General features: G+C 44.0%; 1 protein-coding gene across 1 annotated transcript in view; it reads right to left on the minus strand.

The window, feature by feature from the left end:
• Window positions 1–12,851, minus strand: part of LOC116408384 (vomeronasal type-2 receptor 26-like) — a 31,622-nt gene that overhangs the window by 10,158 nt on the left and 8,613 nt on the right. Inside the window, exons 2-4 of the mRNA XM_031895159.1 lie at window positions 6,008–6,299; window positions 1,596–2,426; window positions 683–892 (exon numbers count right to left, since the gene is read on the minus strand). Coding sequence (XP_031751019.1) covers window positions 683–892; window positions 1,596–2,426; window positions 6,008–6,299 — 1,333 coding nt within the window. The remainder of the gene's footprint in view (window positions 1–682; window positions 893–1,595; window positions 2,427–6,007; window positions 6,300–12,851) is intronic.

Here is a 12,851-nt window from a genome sequence, read left to right on the forward strand (position 1 = left end):
TGAGCTCTACAGCAACAAACTTCTGGAATCTTAGAGGTTGAACAGAACCTGACATGTTTTTCAGAGTGGGGATAGCCCAATGGGGCAGATTTAATGAAACTGACTTTTTTCATTTCTCACTTTTTAAAAAAAATTGGAATAAATTATTTCCACTAATGCTGGGTAACGCAGGGGTCAGTCCTTGGTCCTTTGCTTTTTAACTTGTTTATTAATGACCTGGAGGTGGGCATAGACAGTACTGTTTCTATTTTTGCGGATGACACTAAATTGTGCAAAACTATAAGTTCCATGCAGGATGCTGCCGCTTTGCAGAGCGATTTGACTAAACTGGAAAACTGGGCAGCAAACTGGGAAATGAGGTTCAACTTGATGGAAACTGTCATGGTTGTGGTTGTTTTCTCTTGTGCTTGTGAGGGATATGATGACTCTTTACATTACAGGACATTATAGGCAGATCAATGCAGCAGAGGCCCCTCTTTAGAGTTAAGGGACTAAACATTCATTTGAAGTAGCGTAGGTGGTGGACTTTGGTCTTTTACTAACCCAATTTAACTATAATGTTTGTTACATAAACAAAAGTAGCAGTTAGCAGTAAAGGCCTTTTAAAAAAACATATTCAATTTGCCCCGTCCTCACATGTTATAGCCGATATTATTAAGGAAAGGGAAAGAAAGTCTCTCACCTGGCCTGTTTTCCATTTTATATCTGCTGGAATAAGTTTCTGTTCTGATGGAGCCAGTGGGTTAAATTCAAAGTATTGCACTTTCACATTTTCTTCAGCTTCAATCATGTAGTTATACATCCAATATTGGCTTTTAAACTCTCCAGCTTCATCAAAAGTGTAAGGAACCCCCTCGACTTCATATTGAAGGACCTTCAAGTAGTGATGTAACTAGAAAGGACACAGATTTAGATCAACAAAACACTAAAGATTTGTTTATACATCAGTGGGAGCCTCATATAATATCAATAATACAATAACCTACTGGCATAAGATATTAATGGGTTACTTTTATTTAAAAAGGGAAAACAAGGAAATTGAAAAATTGGATTAAGCACTTTCATCTAATAATAATGATGTCATTTCTATCTGCAAAGTTTAAGAAAAATAGATCATGGCAAATGAATCTAGTACTTCTCTCTAATGTAAGTAGCACCAGTACTATGGGCAGGTGCTATCACTTATTCAGATACACGAGAAACAATACACTAGAGGAAATTATTGGATAACCCTAAGAAATACAACCAAAATTGTTGAATCTGTAAATGAATAAAGAAAGGACATGCACTATGTGTAGTAACATCAGTATATTGTGTATCTTTCCCCTATAGCAGGTGGAGGATAAGGATAGTTGGAGAGGGAGTTGGCTTTTTGCCAAAAGTAAAGGCTAAATTAAACTGTCCACAATTGAATTATCATCTTGGAATTTTATCTGTGCAACCATAGCTCATAAATAATAGAGAGAAATAACCTACATGTGGGCTAGAAGGTAACACACAAAGGCAAATAGAACTGGGGCAGCAGGATACTCATAACAATATCTGTTACCAATCAAAACAGAATATGTTTAGGAGTTCAGTTTAATGCTTTTTACCTGATACCTGTAACTATACAGTCGTTTGTTCTGTTTGGGGCTGAGCTTACTGAGGGACATGTGCATCTTATGAATTGCATGAGACAGCACATTGACTGCAAGGTGCACCCGGGGGGAGTGTAAAGCATTGTCAATGTTCCAGATATCCTGAATATGTTGCTCTCCGCTGCAGTTATGCAGACTATAAGGGTACAAATAGTCATAAATCTTGTTCTTATATTCATTAGATGAGGAACATAAGTGATGCTGCATCCAAAGGTCTTCAAGCAACTTGTCTTTGGGGTATTTGGAAGGATGGATGCTCGCTAGGAAAGCCTTTACTTTGGGGCCATTTAGTGAATACAGTAAACGTTGCATAAACCCCAAACTCCCATTAAACACTTCTATGGCATAATACATCATGTGATTGGCTGCCCAGTTAGTAGCGAGAATTAAAGTCTTCTCTCTGAGAACATCTTTTAATAGGCTGAATTTTTCAGCTATTGCTATAGACACCGTTCCACAAAGTACAATTACACTGGTGGTGGATTTCTGGAGCTGCTCCTTATGTTTAGCAATATGGGGGTCACTTGAATATTTGTTTGCCTTAATATTTATCTTTGTTGAGAACTCGATACATATTCCATTGTTAGAGAAATATTTTGTCAGAAGCTGGAATTCTCTGTCTCCGGCATCATCATCTAATCTAATAACCCCAACCCAGGTCCAGCCGAAATGCTTCAGTAGCTCCGTAAGGAGGTAACAATGATGGTGATCACTTTGTACTGTCCTAAAGAAGTACGGGAAGGCGGCTCTGTCCCTCAGTAATGGGTCTGTGGCTCCGTAACTGATCTGAGAAAATGAAATAAAGATTCACTTTGCTTTCGTATATTGGAATATAGACAGTGTAAACTAGTGGGATCCATGACAGACACTTTCTTAGCCTTAAGGCAGTTTATGTAACACAGGGGGGGCCATTTCAGCATACAAAACAAATCATAAAAATAAATCCTACCCTCTGGGCACTACCTTCACACATTAAATGAGTTCCCTCACTAGCCTGGGCCCCTTGTGGACTACCAATGGGAAAACACAAATGTTGGGGTCACCCCTGTACTCACAACACTTCTGGGGGATTTTGCAGCCTCCCGGCTTTCCTTTCAGCTTCTTAGACGCTCAGTCTCTTGGTAGCTTGCTTAAGTAGGGGCTCCCTCTGCTCCTTGCAGTGGCAGGAAGCACCCCAGCCCCTCTGGGAGTCCTAAAACACAGACAGGTATCCTTCCTGCTCTGAGAGACCTTTACACACCTTTCCATACAATTAAATACCTTTCCACAGGACAGCCTTCCTGTGGAAAATAAGCTCCAATAGCTGAACTACTGGAATGGATCACCTGATCCACTTGTTACATCCAGAACCCTATAGCTTCCAGGGCCATTAAGTAAAACCCCTTTAACCCTTTAAGTGCCAGGAGAATTTCACATTTTGGTTCCCCTCAGTGCCAGACATTTTTTTAACATTCTGTGCTCTCTCATTTTAGGGGCATTTACTGGGGGGGAGGTTAAGTTTAGGTAGGCAAACTATATATTGTTTTGGTGTATTTCCAAGAACAAGATATAGAGCTTGAAATACAAAAAAAATGCTGTTTTTCATGATATAGGGATTTGTACCAGAAACATATTTTATGTACAAAAATTCAACTGATTTGGAAAGCCTTATGTCATCTTAAATATGAAAGCCAAGGGTCCACTGAACAGTTTGATGCCCATTGTGCATAGGATCACCAATGTCTCTGGCATTTAGAGACCCCATAAGGAAGTTAGTGAATAGAGATTGCCCCAGAGGTCTCTTTAGCTACTGAAAATTCAACATGTTTACTGCATTTTCTGTGGGGTAAAAACACAAAAAAATACATTGACCCCCAAAAACTCTATATTTTTGGAAAGTACACATTCGGGTAAATTCAAAATTGGTACCCATGTCTTTCTTACTCCAAACTACAGAGTCGCAATGCTTTCCCAAAATTGCCGGTTTTGATGAAATACCTAAAAATCACATCAGACCTCCCACTTTCAAGCACCTTATCTCCCACATAACATTAGGTACCAAGAAAACGCACCCTAAATATGAAAGCCAAGCATCCACTGAACAATTTGATACCCACTGTGCATAGGATCACCAATGTATCTGGCATTTAGAGACCCCAAAAGGAAGTTAGTGCATACAAAGTGTATACGCTGCAATATAAGCTACCGGCATGTGTATTATGTGCCATAAGACCCCCTAACAGTAAGGAGACCCTAGAAAACTATACATTTTCCAAAAGTACACATTCTGACAAAACAAAAATGGGTAAATACATCTTTCTACTGCAAACTACCAAACTACAAAACTATGCTAAACAGAACGGTTTTTATGACATTTCTGAAAATCGTCACGAAGCTTGAACGCCAGGGGTCTACTGAACAGTTTGATGCCCTATATGCATATATTGGGCAAACTACATGCCGTACAGGGGCACCCAAATAAAAATAGTGCATATGAATTTTCAAATAAGACGCTCCGGCTCATGCAATTTTTGCACCCGGTATGTGTATTATGTGGCATAAGACCCCCTAACAGTACCGAGACCCTAGAAAACCATACATTTTCCGAAAGTACACATTCTGACAAAACAAAAATGGCTAAATACAACTTTCTACTGCAAGATACCACACTGCAAAGGTATGCTAAACAGAACGGTTTTTGTGATATTTCTGAAAATCGTCACAAAGCTTGAATTTTACCCCATTATGTACCCCCACATTTTGTAATGTATCAACATATAACACTTTAAGTATGAACGCCAGGGGTCTACTGAACAGTTTGATGCCCAATATGCATAGATTTACCAAACTAGTGTATGTGGGGTACAGAGGAAGCCAAATTGAAATATAGCAGACAAAATGTCCATGTGCAAATACAAGTATCAACATAAAACATTCTAAATATGAACCCAGGGGTCTACTGAACAGTTTGATGCCCAATATGCATAGATTTACCAAACTGTGTGGCATACAGGGGCACCCAAATAAAAATAGTGCATATGAATTTTCACATAAGACGCTCAGGCTTGTGCAGTTTTTCCACCCGGTATGTGTATTATGTGCCATAAGACCCCCTAACAGTACCGAGACCCTAGAAAACCATACATTTTCCGAAAGTACACATTCTGACAAAACAAAAATGGCTAAATACAACTTTCTACTGCAAACTACCACACTGCAAAGGTATGCTAAACAGAACGGTTTTTGTGATATTTTTGAAAAAAATTGCTAAAAATGAAAAGCAAAATCACTAAAATCAATGGGTTTTTTTTGTCTAGTAATATATGTGGTCAGAATCACAGTTTGAGTATTTTGGCTTGGGCAAATAAGTTTTACAGACAAAGTCAAGCGAACAACTATACATAACTGAAAATGCAATAAAATGGCTAAAAATGCTTTAATATACCTAAAAATGCACCAAAATCACAGAAAATGTAGTAAAAACACAATAAAATGCAATAAAACATTTTTTAAGGCAAGAATAAAAATGATGTGATAAAAAAAATTACAAAATTACATGTGTGTAAGTGTGTGTGTACACTAGGTAAAATGTGTTTTGTGTGCAAGTAAGTGTAAGTGCTGTAAGTGCTGTGAATGTGTGAAACCCCCCAACCCCCCCGAAAATGTATGTAAGTAAGTGTAAATATAAGTGTGTACTAATGTAATAAGTGTGTGATTGTGTGTTTTTGTGTGTATGTGGCAGTTACTTGGGGTCAAGAAGCTGAAGATCACAGGACATCGCAGGGACAGCAGCTGCACTGAAGGATCTAGTGAGTGGATGGTGCACAAAGGGGAGGGGGAGCAGAGGGGAAGCGGAGGAAGGGAGAGTGAGATCAGGGAAAGCCAGGCATGTAGAATGAACATGCCTGGCTTTTCCTATGGGGCCCCTGGGCGATCGCACCCCAGGGGCCACTTGTTCCCCCCACGTGCTCGTTGGCTAGGGGCTGGGGAATGAGCAGGGAGCAAAGGAACGGCTTAAAAATCCACTCCTCCACTCCCAAACCCGAAAGTGCAGCAGGACATAGAATCTACGTCCTTTGGCACTTAGGTACTTTATTAAACAGGACGTAGATTCTACATCTAAGTACTGTGGCACTTAAAGGTTTAAACAGAGAAAACAGTCTCTGTTTATCAACATCTCCCTTAAAGCCTACATCTCCCACTATGGAGAACTTAAAGGGAAAACTCACATTTTCTCTTATTTGTTGGGTCACACTACCACAACAGTTACCAACAATGGACTCTGTCTTTAGTACAACATGCAGAAGACTCAATCATTGGAGCTTACAGGCTCACGATATGCCTTAAAATTGTCTAATAATGGTTTTATAAAAAATTATTTTTCTCACCTGGGAATATCCATACAGAGTCAGTATCTGGGCTATGGGTACAGTTGTCTCTGAGGTGAGATCCCCAATAAACCCAGCAATGTTTCTCTTTCCCACACAGGAGTAATTGGGAACCGGCTCCCTGGTACCAGATAATATCTGTAATACGCTCCTCACTGCCTTCCGGGGGTCCCCACAGGAATCGTATATATGGTACCCCAGGGTCAGGTTGGGGAACAAGGCTGTATTATTGTTTGTTTGTTCAATAAAGTAACGAAAATCTATAAACTGTCGGTAATACTCAGGCACGGCTCTGGGGAAAGTAATGAGGAAAATAAAGTTTAAATATTTGCTACAGTATCTGTCGTAACAGCACAGGATTCTGTAATTCCATAATTCAGAGCCTATAACAAATAAATAATGAAGAGCAATTTAAAAGTTGCTTACAATAGGTAAATTCTATAACATACTAACACTTAGCTTAAATGTGAACCACCCCTTTAACTAAAGAAATAGAAGAGGAAATCAGAAACAAGAAAGGAAAAGGAGAAAAGCAGTGGGAGAGAATACAAAAACATGAACAAAGGGGATACGGGAAGAACAGAGAAAAAGTTGAATGGAAAATATAATGGAGTTATCTATTTAACAAACAATTCACACTTGTATGTATGTATGTATGTATAACTTTATTTATAAAGCGCCACAAGGGGACACAGCGCTGTACAGTCTTACAGAATACAAAATTACACACAGGGAGGACAAGTGATTTAATAAATAAATACAATAAATACATATATGTATATATATATATATATAAGTGCCATGTGGTATGAGACACAGTAGGAAGGAGGTCCCTGCCCCGTAGAGCTTACAGTCTAAGTGGTTGGGTAACATACAGGCACAAACTGGAAGGTAAGAGTGCATCAGGTACGGGCATTTGCCCTTAAGCGCAGGACTGGGCAAGATAATGTCTTAGTGCCCCAGAAGGTAACAGCTGAGTTTTTTCTTAAAGAGAGTGGGTGAGTTTTCCCTACGGAGGGATTCAGGGATAGAGTTCCAGAGGGAAGGAGCAGTGAGATAGAAAGGTTTAAGCCGAGAGAGCGCAGTGGGTGTGGATGGTGTAAAGAGACGGAGGCTCTGAGAGGAGCGGAGGAGATGGCCATGAACGTGCAGGGAGACCAGTGAGGGAATGTAGTGAGGAGCAGGGAGACCAGTGAGGGAATGTAGTGAGGAGCAGGGAGACCAGTGAGGGAATGTAGTGAGGAGCAGAGGAGTGAAGGGCACTGAATGTTAGTAGAAGTATTTTGTAAGCTCCTTTGCTTAAAGGAACAGTAACACCAAAAAATGAAAGAGCTTTAAAGTAATAAAAATATAATGCACTGTTGCCCTGCACTGGTAAAACTGGTGTGTTTGCTACAGTAACACTACTATAATTTATATAATAAGCTGCTGTGTAGCCCCGGGGGCAGCCATTCAAGCTGGAAAAAAGGAGAAAAGGCACAGGTTACATAGCAGATAACAGATAAATTCTGTAGAATACAATGGTGTTTTATCTGTTATCTGCTATGTGCCTGTGCCTTTTCTCCTTTGAATGGCTGCCTCCATGGCTACATAGCAGCTTATTTATATAAATTATGGTAGACTTTCTGAAGTAAACACACAACTTTTGCCAGTGCAGGGCAGCAGCACATTATATTTTAGTTACTTTTATACACTTTCATTTTTTGGTGTTACTGTTCCTTTAACAGGCAGCCATGCAAGAGAGTTTAATTGAGGCTGAACAGGTTCCCTCTTAGGAGAGAGCAGGAGGATCCTTGGTAAATATTATTGTTATTTTTATATATTTCTAACTAAAATATGAAAAGGAAACCAACTCCCAACTCTCTCAGGACTCAGTCCCACACTCTACTTCTGGTGGAAATACCCTTTCCCAGTTCAGTCTCTGGTCAAGTCCCTTCCCCAAAAGCTCTTTAATTTCCCCAGGTAATAGTACCTGCCCAAAGTACCTCTCCCATTGGATAGGCAGTTGCTCCCATGTATCAGGCCCTGAGAAACCCCTGTCCTCACACAGGGACACACACTGGAGCCTTCCAATACCTTTCCCTCAGATGGATCCCCCACTGGGGACTCACAAAGGGACACACACAGGAGACTCTATACCTTCCCTCAGATGGATCCCTCACTGGGGACTCACACAGGGACACACACAGGAGACTGTATACCTTCCCTCAGATGGATCTCTCACTGGGGACTCACACAGGGACACACACAGGAGACTCTATACCTTCCCTCAGATGGATCTCTCACTGGGGACTCACACAGGGACACACACAGGAGACTGTATACCTTCCCTCAGATGGATCTCTCACTGGGGACTCACACAGGGACACACACAGGAGACTGTATACCTTCCCTCAGATGGATCTCTCACTGGGGACTTACACAGGGACACACACAGGAGACTGTATACCTTCCCTCAGATGGATCTCTCACTGGGGACTCACACAGGGACACACACAGGAGACTGTATACCTTCCCTCAGATGGATCTCTCACTGGGGACTCACACAGGGACACACACAGGAGACTGTATACCTTCCCTCAGATGGATCCCTCACTGGGGACTCACACAGGGACACACACAGGAGACTCTATACCTTCCCTCAGATGGATCCCTCACTGGGGACTCACACAGGGGCACACACAGGAGAGTCTATACCTTCCCTTAGATGGATCCCTCACTGGGGACTCACACAGGGACACACACAGGAGACTCTATACCTTCCCTCAGATGGATCCCTCACTGGGGACTCACACAGGGACACACACAGGAGACTCTATACCTTCCCTTAGATGGATCCCTCACTGGGGACTCACACAGGGACACACACAGGAGACTCTATACCTTCCCTCAGATGGATCCCTCACTGGGGACTCACACAGGGACACACACAGGAGACTCTATACCTTCCCTCAGATGGATCCCTCACTGGGGACTCACACAGGGGACACACACAGGAAACTCTATACCTTTCCTCAGGTGGATCCCCACTGGGACTCACACAGGGACACACACAGGAGACTCTATACCTTCCCTCAGATGGATCTCTCACTGGGGACTCACACAGGGACACACACAGGAGACTCTATACCTTCCCTCAGATTGATCCCTCACTGGGGACTTACACAGGGACACACACAGGAGACTGTATACCTTCCCTCAGATGGATCTCTCACTGGGGACTCACACAGGGACACACACAGGAGACTGTATACCTTCCCTCAGATGGATCTCTCACTGGGGACTCACACAGGGACACACACAGGAGACTCTATACCTTCCCTCAGATGGATCCCTCACTGGGGACTCACACAGGGACACACACAGGAGACTCTATACCTTCCCTCAGATGGATCCCTCACTGGGGACTCACACAGGGGCACACACAGGAGAGTCTATACCTTCCCTTAGATGGATCCCTCACTGGGGACTCACACAGGGACACACACAGGAGACTCTATACCTTCCCTCAGATGGATCCCTCACTGGGGACTCACACAGGGACACACACAGGAGACTCTATACCTTCCCTTAGATGGATCCCTCACTGGGGACTCACACAGGGACACACACAGGAGACTCTATACCTTCCCTCAGATGGATCTCTCACTGGGGACTCACACAGGGACACACACAGGAGACTCTATACCTTCCCTCAGATGGATCCCTCACTGGGGACTCACACAGGGACACACACAGGAGACTCTATACCTTCCCTCAGATGGATCCCTCACTGGGGACTCACACAGGGGACACACACAGGAAACTCTATACCTTTCCTCAGGTGGATCCCCACTGGGACTCACACAGGGACACACACAGGAGACTCTATACCTTCCCTCAGATGGATCTCTCACTGGGGACTCACACAGGGACACACACAGGAGACTCTATACCTTCCCTCAGATGGATCCCTCACTGGGGACTCACACAGGGACACACAGGAGACTCTATACCTTCCCTCAGATGGATCTCTCACTGGGCACTCACACAGGGACACACACAGGAGACTCTATACCTTCCCTCAGATGGATCCCTCACTGGGGACTCACACAGGGACACACACAGGAGACTCTATACCTTCCCTCAGATGGATCCCTCACTGGGACTCACACAGGAGACTCTATACCTTCCCTCAGATGGATCCCTCACTGGGGACTCACACAGGGGACACACACAGGAGACTCTATACCTTTCCTCAGGTGGATCCCCACTGGGACTCACACAGGGACACACACAGGAGACTCTATACCTTCCCTCAGATGGATCTCTCACTGGGGACTCACACAGGGACACACACAGGAGACTCTATACCTTCCCTCAGATGGATCCCTCACTGGGGACTCACACAGGGACACACACAGGAGACTCTATACCTTCCCTCAGATGGATCCCTCACTGGGGACTCACACAAGGACACACACAGGAGACTCTATACCTTCCCTCAGATGGATCCCTCACTGGGGACTCACACAGGGGACACACACAGGAGACTCTATCCTTTCCTCAGGTGGATCCCCACTGAGACGGCCTTATAGACAGTTGCTAAGGATCCCCAGACTGCCAAGGCCAAAGGACGCTACTAGGTTCTCATTCTCCTAGACCTTTCCTCTGCTTTTGATATTGTTGACCATTCTGTCCTTATTCAAATTCTCTCTTCTCTAGGTATCCGGGATCAGGCTGGTTCTCTTCCTATCTCTCTAACCACTCCTTTTCTGTCACTCTTGCTAACAAATCATCTACCCCAGTTCAACTCAGTGCGGGGGTTCAGCTCAGTGTGGGGGGTTTAGCTCAGTGTGGGGGGTTCAGCTCAGTGTGGGGGTTCAGTTCAGTGTGGGGGTTCAGCTCAGTGTGGGGGTTCAGCTCAGTGTGGGGGTGCCTCAGGGCTCTGTGCTTGGTCCTTTGCTGTTCTCCCTGTACACTCTCTCTTTAAGAGACCTTATTTCTTCTTTTGGTCTTAAATATCACTTAAATGCAGATACACCCAGATATATTTAGACCCCCCTGCACTAACTGCCCCCTGGCTATATCCTCCTGGATGAACCGACACCAGCTCAAACTTAACCAGCTAAAACCATCAACCCTGTCTGCATGCTGCCTTGGGGTCCTCTTGACCAGTCTCTCTCCTTCCCTAACCATATTATCCTTTCCCACTTAGATTACTGCAATCTCCTACTAACCGGCCTCCCAGACTCCCACCTCTCTCCCCTGCAATCAATTTTAAACTCTGCTGCCAGGATCCTCCTGCTCTCTCCTAAGAGGGAACCTGCTCAGCCTCAATTAAGCTCTCCTGCATGCGTGCCTGTTAAGCAAAGGAGCTTACAGAATCCTCCTGCTAACATTCAAAGCCCTTCCCTCCTCTGCTCCTCACTACATTCCCTCACTGGTCTGCCTGCTCCTCACTACATTCCCTCACTGGTCTCCCTGCTCCTCACTACATTCCCTCACTGGTCTCCCTGCTCCTCACTACATTCCCTCACTGATCTTCCTGCTCCTCACTACATTCCCTCACTGGTCTCCCTGCTCCTCACTACATTCCCTCACTGGTCCCCCTGCTCCTCACTACATTCCCTTACTGGTCTCTCTGCTCCTCACTACATTCCCTCACTGATCTCCCTGCTCCTCACTATATTCCCTCACTGGTCTCCCTGCTCCTCACTACATTCTTTCACTGATATCCCTGCTCCTCACTACATTCCCTCACTGGTCCCCCTCCTCCTCACTACATTCCCTCACTGCACTCCCTGCACGTTCCTGGTCGTCTCCTCTGCTCCTCTCAGAGCCTCCATCTGTTTACACCATCCACACCCACTGCGCTCTCTTGTCTTAACCCTTTCTATCTCGCTGCTCCTTACCTCTGGAACTCTATCCCTGAATCCCTCCGTAGGGAAAACTCACCCACTCTCTTTAAGAAAAAGCTCAGACTGTACCTTCTCGAGCACTAAAACATTATTTTGCCTAGTCCTGCGCTTAAGGGCAAATGCACATACCTGATGCCCTCTTACCTTACAGTTTGTGCCTGTATGTTACCCAACCACTCAGATTGTAAGCTCTACGGGGCAGGGACCTCCTTCCTACTGTGTCTTATACCACATGGCACTTATTCCTTGTGTATTATATAACCTGTCATATGGTTCAAGGTGCAAACTACAGCATTACGGGGGAAGTCTAGCATCCTCTGGTGCTACCTAACTTGTATATCATTCCACTGGGTAAGGGGGTGGTATGGGAATGCCTACCTTCCTTGCACTGCCAACCAACATATACAGTGCTGCCAAAAGCAGGCAGTGTTGTAATTATGGGGTAACTGTAGGTCTTTGCACTTTATAATGCAGCACATGTGGCAATTAAATATGTAAGAAAGTCAACATCAAGAAATGCAAAATGAGAGAATAAAACTATTTATGTACTTTGCACACTGCCTTCCTAACAGTAAATTACCTCTGTAATGTAGGGAATGAGAAAAGGGGTACTGTATGGTCAAAATCTTTCATTACAAGCATTTATTGTCTGAGGAATAATCTGTGACTTGTAGCTCTCGTTGTATGTTACCAGCAGTCCGGCTAGGAATTCATGGCAAGGCAACTGCTCCCCTACTCTGTTTGTGAGGGTCAAATGGATGCCATAAAGGAACAGATGTAAAATAGCAAAGATATACACAGGTTATTTCTGCCCCACATACAGCTGAGGCACGTGACACCCATACATACATCTAATTTTTGGCAGATTTATCTTGCTTCAGAAGAAAAAATTATAAGGCATTTTGAATGGCTCGACAAAATCTCCAGTTAATATCTGTAGTGCC

This window comes from Xenopus tropicalis, chromosome 1 (genome assembly GCF_000004195.4).
Source record: "Xenopus tropicalis strain Nigerian chromosome 1, UCB_Xtro_10.0, whole genome shotgun sequence".
In the NCBI taxonomy this organism is placed as follows: domain Eukaryota; kingdom Metazoa; phylum Chordata; class Amphibia; order Anura; family Pipidae; genus Xenopus; species Xenopus tropicalis.